Source organism: Heloderma suspectum, chromosome 2, assembly GCF_057233095.1.
Source record: "Heloderma suspectum isolate Gila_16-S chromosome 2, 16-S_ref, whole genome shotgun sequence".
Taxonomy (NCBI): domain Eukaryota; kingdom Metazoa; phylum Chordata; class Lepidosauria; order Squamata; family Helodermatidae; genus Heloderma; species Heloderma suspectum.
In genome coordinates, this window is record NC_139459.1 from 397424443 (window position 1) to 397446335 (window position 21893).

The 21893-nt window shown below is 47.0% G+C and overlaps 2 protein-coding genes across 2 annotated transcripts in view; both read left to right on the forward strand.

Moving 5' to 3' along the window:
* Window positions 1–7643, forward strand: LOC146356571 (vomeronasal type-2 receptor 26-like). Its single transcript, XM_084830191.1, has 4 exons — window positions 1–54; window positions 1062–1169; window positions 3034–3160; window positions 5778–7643. Exons 1-4 carry the CDS (start codon window positions 1–3, stop codon window positions 6686–6688), a joined length of 1200 nt encoding a protein of 399 aa, XP_084686317.1. The 3' UTR covers window positions 6689–7643.
* Window positions 6974–21893, forward strand: part of LOC146356572 (vomeronasal type-2 receptor 26-like) — a 19380-nt gene continuing 4460 nt past the window's right edge. The window contains exons 1-5 of the mRNA XM_084830192.1: window positions 6974–7156; window positions 8068–8289; window positions 16304–16313; window positions 17246–17354; window positions 17919–18210. Coding sequence (XP_084686318.1) covers window positions 6974–7156; window positions 8068–8289; window positions 16304–16313; window positions 17246–17354; window positions 17919–18210 — 816 coding nt within the window. The remainder of the gene's footprint in view (window positions 7157–8067; window positions 8290–16303; window positions 16314–17245; window positions 17355–17918; window positions 18211–21893) is intronic.

The following is a 21893-nucleotide window of genomic DNA, read 5'->3' on the forward strand; positions in this document are numbered from 1 at the left end:
ATGAAATTGACCTCTCTAGTAGTGCTGAGCCTTTGGGCTCAAACTGGGGGGAAGGTAAAAAGAAAAGCCTGCACTCCCCCTTGAATATTAAGGGCAAGTGAGTTCAAAGTCAGGGTGGGGGCAAAACTCATTGGACTTTCTCCCAGTGGTTTTTGCCAGTTCCTTTTTCCAGAGCTCCTAGGACCAACACTCCGTGTTGCTGTATACTGCTTTTGGGGAAGGGAAGTTTGGCCACCATTTTCCATTAGGGGCTCCAGAAACTAACAGTATTTTTTGCACACTGTCCTATGGATATAGACCCAACCCATCTCCCCATCAGCCCAAATTCCCCTAGCCCACTGCTTGCAAAAGGGGTGGTGCATTGAGGGGAATTTTTACTTATACGTAAATTATCTAACGCTGCCTTTCTCAGCTGTGTTAAGTCTATAAACTCCATTATCTCTTGCTAGCATGGGCAATGGCTGTCCTAGCTGGGGATTATGGGAGTCATAACTCTAACCCATCTGGGGAGCACCCATTTGGCTCAGGCTGTTCTAACGACCTGAACGGTAGCCTTTCACAAAATACCAAAGCAGAAAGAAGGGACTCAGGAGAGGAAGGCCTGGATCTCTTCTCAATCATCCCGGAATGCCGGACATGGAATACTGGGCTCAAGTGACAGGAAGCCAGATTCCAGCTGAACATCAGGAAACACTTCCTGACTGTTAGAGCAATATCACAATGGAACCAATTACCCATGGAGGTAGTGGGCTCTCCCATGGCGGAGGCATTCAAGATGAGGCTGGACAGCCATCTGTCGGGGGTACTTTGACTTGGATTCCTGCACTGAGCAGGGGGTTGGACTTGATGGTCTTGTAGGCCCCTTCCAACCCTACTATTCTATAATCCTATGATTCTAGGAGTGGACAGCAGGTTAAAAGAATTCTGTATGCCAATGAAAATTAAACAGCCATGACAACTATTGAAAGCACAAGCTCTGATCCTGAATCATGGGATGCTAGATCTCAAAATAACGATGCTGAGATAACCAACGTAACCTCTGCTTCTTTCTGTCATTCTAGCTTTACCCTTTTCTGAGAAATATTTGGCTTTCCAATACATCCATGGACGGTGTGTTTGCAGATGGCGACGGGGAACTGACAGCCAACTTTGATATTTTGAACTGGCAGGTGTGGCCAAATAACTCAGTCATTTCAGTGACAGTTGGGAGTCTGGAGAGACAGGCATCCCCCGGCCATAAGTTAATCATTCCTGAGGATGCCGCAGGTTGGCTTAGCCTGGTGAGGAAAACAACGAGTTCCATAGTTACACCTTTCAAGATATTTTGAGCTTTAATCAATTATTGGGTATTGTCCATGCCTTCTGTCAGCCTTCCCCACCAGGCAGTGAGTGGCTGTGCAGGCTGGGGGATGATGGGAATTGTAGTCTGGTTTATGTTGAAATGGTCAAGTAATCCATCTAGGCCAATTTGGCCCAGCACAACTGGGTGCAGCTTTCCAACACCTCCCCAAAGGGGCCTTTTCTCAGCACTGCTACAGGAGCTCCTTCTTGCAAAGTATGCACTGTGCCACTGAGCTCTGTCATCCCCCCCGCCCCCAGGGTACAGATTGGCTACTGTATGAACAGAATGCTGGACTAGATGGACCCTTGGTCTGATCCAGCATGGCTCTTCTCATGTTCTTATGTGGATCCCCAGGCCCAGTGCTCAGGTGTTGCTTGGAAAACAGAAGCAACCTACAAAGCAATACCTGGAAAAATGTCATGCTCCTGCAGGACCACCCCTGTGAAAAGCAGGATGGCTTGAACATAAACTGGCCTTGGCGGGAGGAGGCTTTCATGAAATGCTCATGCTGGGTGGGGTATGCAGGCATCTGTACATTGTCCTCGGTTTGCATTTGTGTTCTGTTGTTTGTCGCCAGGAAGCTCACACATCAAGGAATCAAGGAGCCCCCTTGCTTCTTTCTTATTATACACCCATAAACATTTCTCTTCCCCTCTCATAACAGTAGAACCCAAAGGGGTCATACTCATCCCATGAAGCTCATTGGTGGGGGATTCCAGACAGGTTTGTTTGTTTGTTTATTTATTTATTTATTGCATTATATCCCGCCTTTTTTCCTCTTGCAAGGAACCCAAGGCAGCTTACATTATCCTCCTCCTCTCTGTTTTATCCTCACAACAACATCCGTGTGAGGTAGGTTGGGCTGAAAGGCTGTGACTGGCCCAAAGTCACCCAGTGAGCTTCCATGGCCAAGTGGGGACTAGAACCCAGATCTCCCGGCTCCCAGTCCGTCACTCCCACCACTACACTACACTGGCTCCCAGAATTATACTATGGAATTCACTACCACAAGATGTAGTGATGGACACCATTTTGGATGGCTTTAAAAGGGAGTTGGACAAATTCCCGGAGGAGAAGGCACTCAGCAGCTACTTGTCCTGATGGCCGTGTGCTACCTCCAGTACCAGAGACAGTATGCCTATGTACATCAGTGGCTGGGGAACATGGGCTGGAGTGTGCTGTTGTCCTCCTGTCCGGCTTGCATGAATTTGTTTTGAGTACCAGAACTGAAGGGAACTCACAGGCTTTCCACACAAATCCCCACTCCTGGTTACCCTGAAACTCCTTTTTTTAGAAAAATGTCAGCAGTATAGTTTAGGGCATCTCAGGTCTGTATGTGTCATCATGTTGTTGCTATTTTTAAACAATTGCTATTTGGACATTCTTGGCAATGTATTGACAAATCACCATGGGATTTATCAGTAGATTCAGATCTGTCTTTTGCCCTCCTTTGGTATAACCCCTTTGCTCCTAGACCTGCCATTACAGAGAGAAAAACCAAAGAAAAAAGCACCCCTGACACATCTCCCATGCAAACTACTGAGCATCAGAAGGTTAAATCCATTTGATGGTGAAACAAGGCCTGGAAGTAGAGGACAGAATTGGTCCCATCCAAGTCACTGACTCAGACCCAGAGCTTCCAAATACATGACTAACTCCTTGTCCTTGATGTTCCTTGTCTTTATGGGCAGACCCTGCCTCAATCAAGGTGCACCAAAAGCTGCTTCCCTGGTTACGTCAAGGTGATTCAGGAAGGAAAGCCACTTTGCTGCTACATTTGTGCTCCATGTGCAGAAGGGACCATCTCCACTCAGAAAGGTAAGGGGTTCCAGATGAAAAAGAAACCCTTTGGGGAAAGTTGCAGAAATTCACTGCCATGTTTTCTCTTATGAGGGGTGGGTGAGTTGTTTTGATGTTTCGAAATACAAATAATTTCTTACTGGTGTAAATCAAATATATAGAAATGAGCTTCATGAAGGATCTCAGAAAAAAAAATACGTTGAGGGATGTACGTTGGAGGAGAATGTTTGATTCTCAGGGGATGTACTTAGAAGAACCTGTCACTGGGCTGCTGTCATCAATTCATGGAGGATCAAGCTATCTAAGGCCACTAATCCTGATGGCTATGTGTTACATCCAGTATCAGAGGTATTGCTGGGGAACATGGGCAGGGGGTACTGTTGCACTCATGTTATGCTTGTGGTTTTCCTGTCGGCAACTGGCTGGCCACTGTGTGAAGAGAATGCTGGACTAGATGGATCCTGGGTCTGATCCAGCTGGGCTCTCAGTTACCCTGCCAAGAGTACTTCCACAGGTTTGCCTCATCCCTATCAAAATCACCTCCAGACACTGGTTCAAGAGTCCAACAGCCTCCCTACAATCTGTCGATGGAAATGGTAGCAATAGCTGAACATCATCTGCATACTGGGGGCACTTCAAACCTCCAAATGATTTCCTTTAGCTATGCCATGTAGATGTTGAAAAACATAGGAGACAAGATGGAACCTGTGGCACTCCAGAGGTCAATGTCCATGGGTGAGAGGAGCAGAAGTTCCCAAGTGCCACCTTCTGAGACTGTTCTTCCAGGAACAAGCAGGACCACTGTAACAATATGCTCAACCCAGATTAACAATCCAGAAGGATAGCAGGGTTGAAGTTGTTGAAAGTCACCGAGAGGTCCAGGAGAACCTACAGGGTGGGTTCTGCCCCATCCATTCCCTGGCATAAGTCCATCTACTAAGGAGACCAAAGCTGTTTTTGTCCCCAAACCAGATCCATTCTAACTGTAATGGATCCAAATAGTCAGCATCCTCCAACATGACTTGGAGTTGGGAAGCCACCATATGGTCCAACGCCTTGCTCTGGAATGGCAAATTTGACACTGGGTAGTAATGATCAGAAGCAACTGTATCTAAGCTAGGTTTCTTCTATAATGGTCTCACCACTGCTTCCTTCAAGCTAGGAAGGTCCACCCCTTTCTTCAAGGAGGCATTCATCACCTTTGAGATCCAAGTACCCAGCCCAGTTCTGGCTGATTTCCGAGGCCGAGACAGATGAGTGTCCAAAGAACAAGTGGTGGGGCTCAATGCTCCAAGCAGTTTTTCCAAGACTTCAAGCTGTACAAGCTGGAAGATATCCAGGATAACCTGACTGGATGGCACTCTGGTCACATCCTGCTCTGACTTGTGAAGCCAATGGCATCTAAGCTGGCACCAGTACAGGCAACTTGATCTGCGAAATGTCCAGCAAGTTGATCACAGTGGGCATTTCAGGGCTCAAATTGTTGTTCTCCAGGGCCCTTCATCACCAACAAGATCTCATCAGGACATCAGGACATAAGAAGAGCCATGCTGGATCAGACCAAGGGTCCATCTAGTCCGGTGTTCTGTTCACACAGTGGTCAAAGAGCTGCCCACGAGTGGTATCAAATTGCACAGTCTGGAATGTGTGAACATTCCACCGGGCGACACTGAGCAGATGCAATGGCTGTGAAGTGCGATCTATTTGGCACCATCACTGCATAGAAATAGATTTATGGTGGAATCTTAACTGGTTTCCATTGTATTCGTTATGAGTCTAACATTTGTGCATGCACACATATATAGTCAACAATGAATCACCTTACATGCTTTCCCGGAAGGAAAAGACAAAGATCTCGCTTAGCGATGTTGGAGAAATCTGCAACAGAATCAAGCGAGTCTGAATGTCTATGAATCTGACTATGGATCTTGCAGCAGACCAGCTTTTTCCTGAGTCCCACAGATTCCACAGACTTGCAGAGCATTTTTTTTTTTACTTTCTGGAATTATATGCATATTTAGTCGTAGAAGAATACATAAAAATAAAATGAAACATGACTGAAAATGCACGTTACCCCCATAGGCCAAAGGATGAAAATGCACAGTCTGGGGGGATTTCTGAATTTGGGGGGGAGGGATTTGTGCATTGGGGGGATTTGTGCATTTATGCAAGTGCAAAATTGTGCAATTGAGAATTTGCGCCAGTTTGGGAAATGTGAAAAAATCGAATTCTTCCAGTGACCAGACGGCAGAATGAAAGGAAGCTGACAATCTGCGAAATGTAGGAGGAATGGATCTTCCAAAATCTGTATGTCCCTAATCTCACTAATGGTAGAAAACTCAATAAAAAAATCAAGGTTCTCCTTTAACATCCAATAGCACACAGACAACCAAAAAGATGCACCCATATTGAAGCTCATTGAAAACATAAACACATGTTGCTTTCCCCTAGAGTCATGCAAACCTGGGGAAGAGATAGAAAAGGCAGCAGGGAAAACCTGTTTGGGTTCCCAGAAACCTAGAGGTCATGAAGGAAGGGAAAAGGGGGTCTGGTATGCTAATGAACTTGCTGGATAAAAGGCCTCCTCCTTCCTCCTCCTCCTCCTCCTCTTCCTCCTCCTTATTCTTCTTCTCAGATGCAGACTTTTGCACCAAATGTCCAGAAGATCAGCATTCAAACAAGGACCAAGATCAATGTATCCTCAAGGATGTAACGTTCCTGTCCTGTGAAGAAACTTTGGGGATCATCCTGTCTTCCTTTACCCTATTTTTGACTTCAACCACAGGCTGTGTATTAGGAATCTTCATGAAGTATCTAGAAACTCCAATAGTTAAAGCCAACAACAGGGACCTCTCCTACATTCTACTCGTCTCCCTCTTGCTCTCATTCTTGTCCTCCTTCCTGTTCATGGGCCAACCAAGGAAAGGAACCTGCCTTCTCCGACAACTGGCCTTCAGCATCATCTTCTCAGTAGCAGTCTCTTCTGTGTTGGCCAAAACAGTGACTGTGGTGCTGGCCTTCCTGGCCACAAAGCCAGGGAACAGGGTGAGGAGATGGCTGGGGAAGAGTCTGGCCAACTCCATTGTCATTTCCTGTTCCAGTGTGCAAGTTGTCATCTGCACCGTCTGGCTAGGACTCTCTCCACCCTTTCCTGACTCTGACATGCACTCTCAGCCTCGAGAGATCATCCTGCAATGCAATCAAGGGTCTGCGGCCATGTTTTATATCTCCCTTGGCTACATGGGCTTCCTGGCTGCCATCTGCTTCATGGTGGCTTTCCTAGCCCGGAAGCTGCCTGGGGCCTTCAATGAAGCCAAGCTGATCACCTTCAGCATGCTGGTCTTCTGCAGCGTCTGGGTGTCCTTTGTGCCCACCTACCTGAGCACCAAGGGGAAATACATGGTAGCCGTGCAGGTCTTCTCCATCTTAGCCTCCAGTGCTGGGCTACTGGGCTGCATCTTCCTTCCCAAGTGCTACATTATTTTGCTAAGGCCTGATCTGAATACGAAAGAGCATCTAACAACGAAAACTAAAGATGACATCTAAGTCTTAAAATACTATTTTAACCATTCATATGCACAGCAGCAGTAACAACAGTTGGGCAGAGGTCAAGTGAAAGGTTTGCCTCCACAAACCAGTCCTCCAATGGTGGCAGAGAGGGGCAAGGTGATGTCGCTATTGGCAGTTCAAAATTGGTTAAGTTTCTAAATCAGGGACTGGGTCTTATGACCCCCCCAGTGTTTTTGAACGCCAGCTCCCATCAGCCCTTGCCAGCCTGGCTGCTGTTCAGTGATCATGTGCTGGGCCACACATTTCTCACTGCTGCCCTAAATGCCTATTAAAGTTGTCCTTCATGTGGCTGGCACACTTCTTCAGCAACGTCTCTCACAGGAAGGGATGGAAGGACTCCCTTCCATACGGGGAGTGGGGAAGTTTGATGAGCCTCCCCCCCCCACTCATGTGGCCAGACCTGCTTGGCGAGCCTCCTTGCTAGCCCCACCCCTGCACACCGAGGTGCGTGAGCCATCCTCCTCCATGTGCTAATGACTCTAGCAGTCAAGCCCTTTTGCTTTATGCCCACATGGGCTTGACTGTCAGAGTCCCTGGTGCTGCACACGGCTCAAGCTCTCTAGCTCTCTCCCCCTTGCAAGGAGGAGAGGGCTAAAGTGCTTGGGGCTCTGAGGACTCTCCTATCCCCTGATGGTCCTTGACAGCAGGCAGAGGAAGGAGGAATCCTTGATGCCATTCCCAGCCACTCACCAAGCTCCAGGGTGCTTGGCGGCTGGGTCCATCAGTACCCCATGGCTTGGCAAGTGGGGTCCAGGAGTAAGGGCATGGTGGAGTCCACTAACCTCCTGGACCAACCCTAGTGCTTGTGACATCCCTACTTTATTCCTTCTTTTGCTTTTGTAATTTATATGAAAAATGGATCTTCCTTCCTTCCCTCCTTCCTCTCGTAATGTATTTCCTCTGATATAAAATTAAAATAAGCATCTCATTGATTAAAGTCTACGCTTTCTCCATGTGCTGTAGTTATATCACAAAGCAGCAATTTTCAATGCTGATTAAAATGATGTAAAACAAATATTTAGCAGGGAGTGGATGAGTGTGTGCATGCTTTTGTATTTTTATGGGCCATTGGCCATGGTAGCTGGTGATTATGGGAGTTGTACCTCAAAACAGCTGGATGGAACCAGCGTGGGGAAACTGATCTCATGTTTGAATGTTAGACTTCCTCAAACTGGGAAGCAGGGGATCAGGAATGGAACCCAGGTTTAATAAAAATTGTATGTGAATGAGAATTATATAGCGATTCTGATTCCAGACGGCACATGCTCCACTCCTAGATGAAGAGACACACGATCGCAACATTGACCATGCTGAGAGATAACCAGCATTGTTTCTGCTTTCCTCTGTCATTCTAGCATCACTCTTCTTTGAGAAATGTTGGGTTGTCCAATACTTCTATGGATGGAGTGTATCTGGATAGCGATGGGGAAATTACAGCCAACTTTGATATTTGGCTAAACTGGGCAGCGCCACCCAATAACTCGATGGTTACAGTGAAAGCTGAGTGTCTAGAAAAACAGGCATCCCCAGGCCACAGGGTCATTTTTGACAAGGATGTCACTGTGCAGATGAAGCAGGTGAGGAAATCCCTGTGTCCAATTCTATACCATTTCAGCGCTGATAAATTTTGGACAGAGCCAGTGACTGCGTTTGCATTACGCATTAACCCATGATGGATGGTTGTTTGAAACAACCCACAGTGGGTTAGTGTGTTGTGCAACCCCAGACCGGTTTTATCAGGTGGGTCATTTTTCCCAAACAACCCACCCTAATAAACCATGGTCTGTTGTAGGTCAGCATGGATGGATCCGTCTGTGCCCCCGCCAGTCCGCTGAAACCCTGCTGAAAGCACTGTGTGAGCCACCCCACAATCCATGAGCCACCAAAGCCCCACTGGCTGCCTGTCCCCGCTTGCTGCACTACACAAGCTGCTGTACAGGCCACGGGCAACCAGCAAGTGCCCGGTGGCCACCTCTTCTGTAGTGAGCTTCCATTTTTTTCTCAAAATGGCGGCTCAGGTTTTTCCGTAAATGTAAGGTTGCATAAATGGAGGTCATAAATTTAAGGCCTCCAGTTACGTAATGTTACACTTACGGAAAAACCTGAGCCACCATTTTTTCACAATATGATGGCTCACTGAGGGGTCGGGTGGCCTCCAGACCCTCGCAGACTCCGCTGCAGTTTGGCCAGCAGGTCCGGTAAGCATGGTGGCTCGGCAAGCAGGGTCCTTCAGAAGGCCGAGCAGGGAAGAGTCCAACAGACTCCACCCGCCTCTCAATCTCCCTTGACATCCCTAGTTGTAGGGATTGTTTGACCTGTGATGGGTTGGTGTGTGGTCCAAACCTGGACATACCAAACCGTTATAGGGAAAGAGCAATGGGCAGTGAGCCACTCCGTAGGAAAAGTGGGTAATTCTTGGTAAGTGGGTAATTCTAAGCGTTTTTCCCTCGGGGGGGGGGGTTAAAATTGCCCACTTCCCAATGGGATACTCATGGTTTTTAGGCTGGACTATACGCTTGGAGAGGTCCCCAAATTAGCCCTCCCCCTTCTCTTCCAGTGAAGAACAGAAGCTAGAAGAGGAACAGCAAGCTGAGTCAGAAAAGGAAAATGCTGGGGTGAGGAAAAATGAAGTCGAGGATACTCCTTGGAAAAGGGTGACAGGAGCAGAAGAACTAGAAGCCACTCTGCACCAGTAGAAGTAGTGGAACTATGGAAGCATTTTCAAGGACTTGAGGATGAGACTGGATGACAGCCTGCAGAGGAAGAACTACAGGGGACCATGCAGGACAGTGAGCAAGAGGCTGAAGGTCAGTCAAGCAGAAGCAATGAAACCAAGGCCTACAACAACAACAAGAGAAGACTAGCAGTTGTGGGAGACTCCTTGCTGCATGGGATTGAAAGCCAAATATGTCGTGAAGACCCATGGACTAGCCAGGTATGCTACCTCCTGGGAGGATGGATTAGAAACATGACTGAAGGGTTGTCTACATTCCTCATGCCCACTGACAGGTATCCCTTTTTTGTCATCCATGTGGGAACAAATGATGCCACCAAGCGGAGCTATGAAGAAATCACATCAGACTTTGAAGCTTTGGGAAGGAAACTCAAGAACTTTGGGGCCCAGATAATTTTCTCACCATCCTTCCAGTAGTTAGAAGAGGGATAGAAAGAGAAAAAAAAATATTCCTGGTGAATGACTGGCTACAAAGGTGGTGCCAACACGAGAGATTTGAATTCTGGGACCATGGGCTATACTTTCTATGGGTGTACGAAACCCCACTTACCTGGCTCCGCCGGGGTCTGCTGGGGGGGGGAGGCGCTCTGGGCCTCCCCCCGGAATCCTGGCCAGCTGGCTCCGCTCCACAGGGATTCCGCGGAGTCGCCAGCAGGCTCCGCCAGCACCCGGACATCCGGCCGCTGGCTAGCAGGGACGCAAATGGCGGCGGCTGTAGCCGCCGCCGTTTGCATCCCTGTATTCAGCCGTGATAGGCTACATAAAGACTTACATAGCCTACCACGTCTGGGTTAAAAAAATATATATATATATTTATGTAGACTAAGATTGCAAAAGTAAGGGGGAACACAAATATCGTAACGGGCGCTATTTGCATTCCCTTTTATTTTCACCGTCTTAGTCTACGTAAATATTTATGTAGACTAAGACAGCCAAAAATAAGGAACGCAAATGGCGGTGGCTGTAGCCGCCGCCATTTGCGTACGCGTTTTTTTTTTTAACCCAGATGTGATAGGCTATGTAAGTCTTTACATAGCCGATCATGAATGGGGGGGAGGGGGAACAGACTGCAAATGGTGTTGGCGGTGGCAGCCATTTCGAAGACCAGCCACCGCCGCCCCCAAAGCCGCCACTGGAGCCGCCGCCATCCAGAACATCCGCCCCAGGTAAGTCTTATCCCGGGGGGGGGGATCTGCGGGGGGCGGGGGGGTGGCAGACCGTTCCGCCACGGAGTTCGGGGGTCGAATGCACTGGTATTTGGCCTCACCGAGATCCGTGGTGGAACTCTCTGACATCCCTAATACTTTCTGGAAGATGGACTTGGCAAGGGATGGGTTGCAGCTCACAAAGCTTGGGAAGAATGTGTCTGGCCACAGCATGAAGAACTTCATCAGGAGAGCTTTAAACTGAATCCTATGGGGGAGAGAGATATAAAGTTCAGGGTAACAATGGATGAAGGCTCATGCACTGTAACAGACACAATAACAGAGAGCATCTGGGTTGAAATAAATAGAGCAAAGAATAAAAGGAACATGGTGGTTGGAGTCTACTACTGGCCACCCAATCAAGGAGAAGATAAGGATGACACTTTTGAAAAGCAAATTGCCAATGTTTCAAAGAAGCAAGGTGTAGTAGTAATGAGGGACTTCAATTTCCCTGATATTTATTGGGAGACAAATTCTGCAAAACATGGCCCCTCCAAGAAACTCCTGACTTGTGTTGCTGATAACTTCCTCCTACAGAAAATAGAGGAAGGAACTAGAGGATCGTCTATCCTTGACTTGATCCTAACCAACAGAGATGACTTAGTGGATAAAGTAGCAGTTACAGGAACTCTGGGGAAAAGTGACCATGTTATACTCAAGTTCTTGGTTCTAAAGGAAGACTTGGATTCCTGCATTGAGCAGGGGGTTGGACTCGATGGCCTTGTAGGCCCCTTCCAACCCTAGGATCCTAGGATTCTATGATTCTATCCCCACTGCTTCATATGAAACCAAACACCACCCCACTTTTCAGTAAAGATAACTTTTGATGCTTGAAGTTCGACAGTTTGCAGTTTAACCTTTCTTGGGAAGTCCAGTCTCCTCTGCTAATTTTGCATTCGAAGCCCAGGAGGGGCTGTGGGGAGAAGCCGGCAACCCATAAGCATGAGTCAACTCATCAAGGAGACAAAGAAGGAGCCAGCAAGCACATTGCAGAATGAAAGCATTTCTGCACAGAGCTGAGAGCATGGGGAGATTGTTTTTAAAGCTCCTGATACAGGATTTCATGCAACACATTGAATATAACATTAGGCTCTATAAAGCATCCTACTGACTTACAGAAACTATGCCCCGAGCAGGTAACACACGGAGAATCACAAAGTCACTTGGGAGGCAAAACTTATTCATCACAGGTGAGCAGATGAGTGCCCAGTCACAGCTCTCCTAGCCCTTCTGATTCTCACATTTTGCTTTCTGTAGAGAAGTTCTCACCTTCTAGAGAGACGTTCTCAACTTGCACTAATGAGGATGTGTGAGAATTACCCATGAAAAACATACACGTTCTTTGAGATTACAACAGATATTTGTATGGAGAGAAAATATGAATTCAAATAATAGACATGAGAGAAGATCTGGTGGAATAACCTTCCCACTATTTGAATTTTCTCTTTATTGATACTTTACAATGGGGGGGACCTGCATATGGGGGCAGGGCAGACGATACCCCCATGGAGCCCTCTGCATGCCAGATGTCAGGTACTGAAAAGCATCTACAGGTAGGATGGCATCAGGGTGTGTGGTTTCCCTTAGCCTCTGGATTGGAAGCAGCTCCTCCATCGGTGACCCCCAAGAGGAGCTTCCACCTGGGGATGTCAGAGAAATCTGCAACAGATTCCAATGAGTCCACAGACTGGGGACCATTATTTTAAAATAAATAAATAAATGAACTCACATTAGCACTTATGCACATTAGCCCAAGGCGCATTAGCGTTAATGTGCACTTGTATAAAAGTGCAATAGTGAACCTTCCCAGAAAAGTGGAAAGCCAGTCCACAAGGATTAGCACACGTAGAATTCCACTGAGGTGAAAAAGTTGTTCATATCAGCAGGATGTGATGAGCCTGGGTGTTTGGAATGGCGGGCTTCTGCCTGGGTCCCTTGGCAGTGTTAAGAGGAAGTGACAGAGAGACAGATTTTCCTTTCCAATTCCGGTTGACACAAGATTGGTGTTAGAAAGCTGGAAAATTTGTTCTAAAGAGGGGAAAGAGGTTAAACAATCTAAAACTGAGTTATAATTATTCACCCTGAGGGAAGCTGTATAAATGGCTGGCGTTAACAGCAAGAGATAGAAGGATGGCTATCAGTGGCTACTATTCATGATGGCTGTATATTAGCTGCAGCATCAGAGGCAGCATGCAGGGATGGGTGAATGAGGGGTATTTGGGATCTTTTTGCCCGTCTCATGCAAGATTCTCATCTGCATTTGTAATCACTGTTTGCTTTTCATGAATGCTAAACTTGGCTAACTGAGCAGTGATCGAATGCAAATCTCCCCATTGTTGCAGAAATTTCCTGCACAGACAAAAGTGGGGATGAATCAGTCTGCTAAGGCAGTCAGACAATTTAAAAATATGTCCAGTGGACACATCTTTGCACTTTCAGAGCTTTGAATGGAGTGTGCTCGCCTGTTTTGCAGTCAAAAATGAAATTCCCCGACATCCCTCCTGGCGTGGCTCTCAACACCAGTACCCGGGGAAGACGATGCTGTGGCCACTATGTCCCGCTTATGGTCTTCCCCTAGACATCTTTTGGGTCACTGTGGGATAGGGATGTCAGAGAATTCCGCCACGGATCCGGGGGGGGCGAATTCCAGTGAATTCAGCCCCCCGGAATCTGTGGCGGAACGGAGCCCCCCGCCCCTCCACCCCACGAAAGCCCCACGAAAGGGAGCCTACCTGGCTGCGGCTTCGGCTGCGGCGGTGGCGGTGGCGGCTCTAGCTGCTGCCAGGCTGGTGCGGACGCAAATGGCATCTTGCGTAGGGGACGCCATTTGCGTCCCTATGGTAGCCCGTGATAGGCTATGTAAATATTTACGTAGCCTATCACGGATAAAACGGGAATGCAAATGGCATGGGGGGGGGAGTGAAGTATACCGTGCTCACATGTCTATTTAACATATATTTGTGTTATGTCATTTTTATTTCTAATCCTTTATTTTTTAATGTTGCTTTATTTTCTTTTTTGAAGAGAAAACTTTAAAGTGAAGGTTTTTGACCCACAAGTCCAAACAACAAGCAAGCAAGCAAGCTAACAAAAAAACCCATTCCAAGGGTGGCGAGGTTTTTGCAATGTTTTTCTTCTGTAAAGATCTGTCTATTATCAGCCCCCTTCTTGGGCCTCTGAAAGAGCATATGGCCCATTGGTGACTTTTTCCGAACATGTTCCCTCCAGTTGCACATCTGCTCGTGAAGCTGCACAGAGAGTACAGGGAGTGGCAACGGCCATTCTCCCCTTTGTCATTATTGAAATCATGGTGATTCCTCGTGCCAAAGCTCCAGGGATTTCCCCAGAGCTTGCTTTCGAGGCCAGTATCATAAACATGATGTTCAAGTGCAACATGTGGTAATTCCTTGCACAGAGCATGGAAGGGATGATGCATAAATGCTTTGTGCTGTGGTTTAGGGCAGGCAGGGATGTTGCTGGATTGAGGCTGAATATCAACCCTTTCTGATCAGAAGCCCTGGCTGGGCACCATCTGTATCAGCAAAGTCACGGAGTGCAGCTTTGGTCTTTCGAGAGGGGTTTGGGGTTTTCCAAGGGAGGAGCCACAAGGGAGATGACTGTGGCACGCATGCCCAGCCCGATTCTGCTCCTACTCCTGCTACTTCTGCTGCTGCCCTGTGCAGCCCGGCAGAAAGCGAAATGCACACTGAATTTAACAGGGGATCTATATCATCCTCGCAATTATTACCGATCAGGAGACTACGTCATTAGTGGGATCTTGCCTATGTACAATGCTGTGATCTTCCCAACCTTCTTCTTCTCCCCTCCTTCAATCTTCATTAAAGTGTAAGTAACGGATCAGTGACAGATGTCCTGCTTCTCCACCCAGTTCTGATTTAATAAGTGTACTGAAAAGGGAATGGCTATTTCATTGCCTCTAGCCCGGTTCAATCCCGGTTCCTGTATTCACCCTGTTTTGCTTCTAGGAGTCACTGGAACAGTATGAATGAACACTTGGCTACCATCTAGAGGCCATATCCTGCCATTTCCATGCACAGCAGCTGGTCACGATTTTGAACACTGAAAAATGTTATCAGACTAAAGAGTGGGCTTCTTTCTTTCTTTCTTTCTTTCTTTCTTTCTTTCTTTCTTTCTTTCTTTCTCACTAGCACAGCTGTTACCCCAGATAGCAAACCCTTGCTTGGCTTTTAAAAACTTCAGCATGGAAATAAGTTAAGGTTGTTCTTTCTTGGTTAAGCGCATCATCCTTTATGTAAGATACCAAATTGTGCCGCCTGTCTTTGCTGGAGTAGAGCAGAGACATAGGAAGAAGTTTTATACCAGCTCAGACTTTATGTCTATGTAGCCCCTGGACTATCCACTCTGATGGGCAGTGGCTTTCCAGGGTGGCCCATGGGGTGTCCTCCATATCACCTTCTGCCTTTTTCTTTCTCTCTCCCAATGCGATGGGATTGTTTCCAGAGTTGTGGAAAGGCGAGCAGAAATTCCTTTGGTGCAGTTTCTCTCTACAGGGAGGTGCACTCATGGAGAAGCTGTACTTGCTGAATTTGCACTTCTCATGCAAGCATTAATGGGGGAGGGGAGGAAAAAAGCGGGCAACCCCGAAGCGGTAGATTCTTGACTGTGTTACTGAATAGAGGTGTGTTTATGTTGTGTGTGGGGAGGGAGTTACATAGTACACACAGAGATATAGAGATAGAGAGAGAGATCTGTGGGTTAAGTGGCAGAACATCAAAACAATAAGGTCCATTATGGACGGAGTCAGTCGAGATAGAAAGACCAACATCAGAGTATTTTCATTCATCTATCTATCTATCTATCTATCTATCTATCTATCTATCACTAAACATTATGGCTTCCACCCTCATCAGTAGCTGGGCTGTTAAATGGATACCAAGAGTTGGAGTTTGGAATGCCTGGAGATGAGAGTTCCTTGATTTACAGTTGCCTCCATAGAACAAACCAAAGGACATGGACATGCTTGATAAAAAGGAAAACGTTTGGATCCACAGAAACCTGGCCGTAATCTGGAGGACAATTCATAAGCATTATAAGAGCCGTGCCTCTTTTTTCCCTTAAGGAACGCCCATCTCCAGGCATTCCAAACTGTCACTCCTGGTATCCATTTTAACTGCACAGCTACTGAGCAGGGCAGAAGCCAAAATGTTTAGCTCAAAATATATGCTTTTAAAAACACTCCATTGTTAGTCTTCCTATCTTTTACAAACACACACACACACACACACACACACACACAGAGAGAGAGAGAGAGAGAGAGAGAGAAAGATTCATTTTCAGAGGAAATCTTGAAGTGCAGTTCCCATATCCATGCCCCATGCAGAGTCCACAAACACTGACAGCTGTGTTGCCCTGTTTCTCTCTCTCTCTCTCTTTCTCTCTCTCTCTCTCTCTCTCTCTCTCTGTGTGTGTGTGTGTGTATGTGTGTGTGTGTTATGCATATACACATAAACACCCTGAAGAGTAGCAGTAAACAGCATAATACCCAATTTATTAAGATCAGCAGGCAGGCAGAGAAGAGTGAGCTGGCAATGGGCAGTGTAGTGGTTAGCATGTTGGACTTTGGCTGGAGAGACCTGGGTTCCCATCCCTGGGTTCCCCTGGGTTCACCAGGTGACCTTGGGTGAGTCACTGACTGAGCCTAGCTTACCTCACAGGGTTATTATGAGCATAAAGGATGTGTGTGGGTGTTGGGGGAAGTAAACCACACCCATGTGAGATACAAATGTGGGAACATTAAAGCACCATGGAGGAGACACACAGCCTGCCATTCTCATGAGGCTCGCTGTGAATGGTTTATAACAGACTGTAGAACACTGATGTTACTTGCTAACCTTTCATGTAAGGAACAGACACCTTCTTGCCTTAAAAGACATGGAAAGTGCAGGAGAGGCTCTTGCCAGATTAATTCATGAATACAGCAATACAGCAAAATCCATGGTGGAGGTTGTTGTTGTTCAGTCATTAAGTCGTGTCCAACTCTTCGTGACCCCATGGACCATAGTATGCCAGGCCTTCCTGTCCTGCGCTCTCTCCCGGAGTGTGCTCAAATTCATATTCATTGCATCGGTGATGCTATCTAGCCATCTCATCCTCTGCCATCCCCTTCTCCTTTTGACTTCAGTCTTTCCCAGCATCAGGGTCTTTTCCAGGGAGTTTTCTCTTCGCGTTAGGTGGCCAAAATATTTGAGCTTTCACTTCAGTATCTGTCCTTCCAATGAGCAGTCAGGGTTGGTTTCCTTTAGGATGGACTGATTTGACCTCGTTGCAGTCCAGGGGACTCGTCAGAGTCTTCTCCAGCACGACAGTTCGAAAGCATCCATTCTTCGCCGCTCAGCCTTCCTTATAGTCCAGCTCTCACAGCCATACATTACTACTGGGAAAAGCATAGCTTTGATTAGACGGACCTTTGTCGGCAAGGTGATGTCTCTGCTTCTTACTCTGCTGTCTAGGTTTGCCATAGCTTTCCTCCCAAGGAGCAAGCGTCTTTTAATTTCATGGCTACAGTCACCGTACAAATCCAGGCTTCTTTTATCACTTCCCCTCTAACAACAGGTAGAGTCACAGGAAACATAGAAACTCATGCAGAAACTCACTCGAAATCACACACAGCAGTAGGGGAGATACACAGGCTCACTGCTTCATTCAGACACGGGCATGGGAGGTACAGAGAAGCAGATAGAGAGGTGGGGGGCGGTTTACGAGCCACTCCACCCCCAGTGCTATGGAGGAGTAGGACTGCATGAGAAAGGGAAAGAGAGGGAGGCAGCTTGCTCCAAAACAGCATTAAGACCACCACTTGGGATTTTTCTTTTTTCAGAATCAGGGGAAAAGGTTTATCTCAAAGTCAACCAGCTAGTTCTGATGTCCACCAGAAGCAGGTCCTTTGTAAAGCAAATGGTTCTTAATTGCCCATTCAAGACTAAGCCACCTCAAAATATCCTGCGCCACAACAGGGATAGCGTCAATATCTTGTTGCTGGGAGAATCCATTCGCTCCAGGCCCCCAGGTACGGTGAGGGCTATAACTAAGCTAAGCTCAGAGTAAGAAGGGAAGCATGTCCATGAGTCTCAGCTATTAAGCTCCTGGATCTGACCTAGCATGAGTTCTAAGAAGAAGCTCGAGAACTTTGCATTTCCTAGATATGCCCTTCCAAGTTACAGTGTCAGGAATCTCACGTTCTTTACTAAACAGAGGATGACAATGTGGCCCATATGTTTTGCTGCAGACGAGTAGACATAATTTATTCCCATGACTTGGCGTTCTATTTTGCCATCCACGAGATCAATCTGAATCCCAGCCTCTTACCCAACATCACCCTGGGCTACAACATCTACGAGAACTATTACAATGAAAGGATCACCTATGACGCCATGCTTGATCTGCTGTCTCCGGGGCAGAAGAACATTCCGAACTACAGTTGTGGAAGACGGAAGGAGCTGCTGGCCGTTCTAGAAGGTGCAGATTCCAAAATCTCCATCCATATTTCCACCATGTTGAACATTTACAAAATCCCACAGGTAGGAATGGAGGGGGTGCAGTCTAGGGATGTATGAAAGTCACTTACCTTTTACGAAATTTGATTCGCGGTGGGGGGGAAGCGCTCCGTCCCTCCCCCCTGAAATTCTGGCCAGGGGGGAGGCACCCCGTCCATCACCCCCAAAATTCTGGCCAGGAGGGAGGCTCCCCGTCCCTCCCACCGCGAATCCTGGCTGGCCGGGAGTGCAAAAGGGTGGCGGCCGTAGCCGCCGCCGTTTCCATCCCTGCAGTCAGCCATGATAGGCTACGTAAATCTTTACGAAGCCTATCATGGCTGAGTTAAAAAAACAACAACAACCGCGCATACACAAGTTGGCACGTCTAGTCTATGTAAACATTTACGTAGACTACGGCAAAAGTAAGGGGAACGCAAATAGCGTAGTGTATAAATGGCGGCACGTGGGCGCCGCCATTTGCGTACGCGTGTTTTTTTGGTTTTTTAAAAATCTAGCCATGATAGGCTACGTAAATCTTTACGTAGCCTATCACTATTTTTTTTTCCTGGAAATGGCAGCGGCAGCCGGTCGGAAGACCGCCGGCAGGGAGATTTGCCCAAGGTAAGTCCCGTCCCGGGGGGGGGGGGGGGGGCAGACCGTTGAGCCACCGATTTTGGCCCGAGATTTGTGGCGAAATTCTCTGAAATCTCTAGTGCAGGCTATATGCTCTTTTCTTTAAAAGGCCTTCATCTGTCTGGGGAGAAAGTGACTGTTTGTCTCTAATTCTATGTCACCTTTGAGCATCATTCTATTAAATAATAATAGTACCATTTCCTTCATGGATCACTGCCTTGTTGTGGTGAAGGGGCTTGCGTAACTCAGTGAAGCCATAAGCTATGCCATGTAGGGCCACCCAAGATGGACAGGTCATGGTGGAGAGTTCTGACAAAATGTGGTCCACTGGAGAAGGAAATGGCAACCCACTCCAGTATTCTTGCCAAGAATACCCCATGGAATGTATCACAAGGCTAAAAGATATGATGCCAGAAGATGAGCCCCTCAAGTCGGAAGGTGTCCAATATACTACTGGGGAAGAGCAGAGGGTATTTCCAAGGAGCGCCAGAAAGAGTGAAGCGGCTGGGCCAAAGCCGAAAGGACACACAGCTGTCGATGTGTCTGATGGTGAAAAGAAAATCCGATGCTGTAAAGAACAATATTGTTTAGGAACCTGGAATGTCAGATCAATGAATCAAGGTAAGCTGGAGGTGGTCAAACATGAGATGGCAAGATTGAACATCGACATCCCTGATAGCCATGATAGTGCAGTCACTGAACTTGAGCCAGACATCCTAGAGAGTGAAGTCAAGTGGGCCTTAGGAAGCATTAGTAACAACAAAGCTAGCGGAGATGACAGTATTCCAGCTGAGCTATTTAAAATCCTAAAAGATGATGCTATTAAAGTGCTGCATTCAATATGCCAACAAATTTGGAACACTCAGCAGTGGCTGCAAGACTGGAAAAGGTCAGTTTACATTCCAATTCCAAAGAAGGCAATGCCAAAGAGTGTTCAAACTACCGCACAATTGCGCTCATTTCACATGCCAGCAAGGTGATGCTCAAAATCCTACAAGCTAGGCTTCAGCAGTATGCGAACTGAGAACTACCGGAAGTACAAGCTGGGTTTAGAAGAGGCAGAGGAACTAGAGATCAAATCGCCAACGTTCGCTGGATCATGGAGAAAGCAAGAGAATTCCAGAAAAAACATCTATTTCTGCTTCATTGACTACGCTAAAGCCTTTGATTGTGTGGATCACAACAAACTGTGGCAAATTCTGAAAGTGATGGGAGTACCAGACCACCTTACCTGTCTCCTGAGAAACCTGTACGAGGGTCAAGAAGCAACAGTAAGAACCAGACATGGAACAACCGAGTGGTTCAAAATTGGGAAAGGAGTACGACAAGGCTGCATATTGTCACCCTGCTTATTTAACTGATATGCAGAGTACATCATGAGAAACGCTGGGTTGGTTGAATCACAGGTCGGAATTAAGATTGCCAGGGGAATTATCAACAACCTCCGATATGCAGACGATACCACCCTAATGGCAGAAAGTGAAGAGGATCTCAAGAGCCTCTTGTTGAGGGTGAAAGAGGAGAGTGCAAAAGCTGGTTTGAAACTCAACATTAAAAAAACGAAGATCATGGCATCTGGCCCCATCACCTCCTGGCATATAGAAGGGGAAGAAATGGAAGCAGTGACAGATTTTACTTTCTTGGGCTCCAAGATCACCGCAGATGGTGACTGCAGCCATGAAATTAAAAGACGCTTGCTCCTTGGGAGGAAAGCTATGGCAAACCTAGACAGCAGAGTAAGAAGCAGAGACATCACCTTGCCGACAAAGGTCCATCTAATCAAAGCTATGGTTTTCCCAGTAGTAATGTATGGCTGTGAGAGCTGGACTATAAGGAAGGCTATAAGTGGAAGATATCCTTTGGAATCAGCTTTCCTTAACGTGTTACCTGTGGAAACAACCTAGTAAACTTGATAGTGATTATCACTGGGAACTAGGAAATGTACTCGACTCTGCTTAGAAGCCTTAGAATCATAGACTCATAGAATAGTAGGGTTGGAAGGGGCCTACAAGACCATTGAGTCGAACCCCCAGCTCAGTGCAGGAATCCAAGTCAGAGCATCCACGACAGATGGCTGTCCAGCCTTGTCTTGAATGCCTCCAGCGTGGGAGAGCCCACCACCTCCCTAGGTCATTGGTTCCATTGTCGTATTGCTCTAACAGTCAGGACGTTTCTCCTGATGTTCAGCCAGAATCTGGCTTCTTGTCACTTGAGCCCATTATTCTGTGTCCTGCACTCTGGGATGATCGAGAGGAGATCCTGGCCTTCCCCTCTGTGACAACCTTTCAAGTACTTGAAGAGCGCTATCCTATCTCCCCTCAGTCTTCTCTTCTCCAGGCTAAACATGCCCAGTTCTTTCAGTCTCTCCTCATAGGGCTTTGTTTCCAGTCCCCTGATCATCTTTGCTGCCCTCCTCTGAACCCTCTCCAGCTTGTCTGCATCTTAAAGTACAGTACCCAGAACTGGACACAGTACTCCAGATGAGGCCTAACCAGCACTGAGTAGAGGGGAACTAGTACTTCCCGGGATTTGGAAGCTAGGCTTCTATTAATGCAGCCCAAAATAGCATTTGTCTTTTTTGCATCCACATCACATGGTTGGCTCATATTCAGCTTGTGATCTACATCAATTCCAAGGTCCTTCTCGCTTGCAGTGTTGTTGAGCCACATATCCCACCTCTTGTAACTGTGCATTTGGTTTCTTTTTCCTTGGTGCAGAACTTGGCATTGATCCCTATTAAATGTCATTCTGTTGTTTTCTGCCCAGCACTCCAGCCTGTGTTTGAATTTATGCGTGCATAAGCTCTTCTATTTAGCGCTGTTATGCTAATACTTCGTGTTATGCTAACACTTTGTGGAGGTGCCCCCTCCCTCCTCCTCCTCCTCTCCCTTTCCCTGATCTTTCGCAAGTTGATGCTAGGCACAGGTACATTTTGCTGTTTTCAACAAAAACTCTCAAAGCAAAGAGCTGTAACTTTTCACTGGTTCCACAGTAGTGCTTAACATCTGGGCCTCTCTAAGTCCCCATCTGATATACCTTATCCAGTTCAGCTCAATATTTTTTGTGCTAGACACAGCTAAAATGCATTGTTCTCA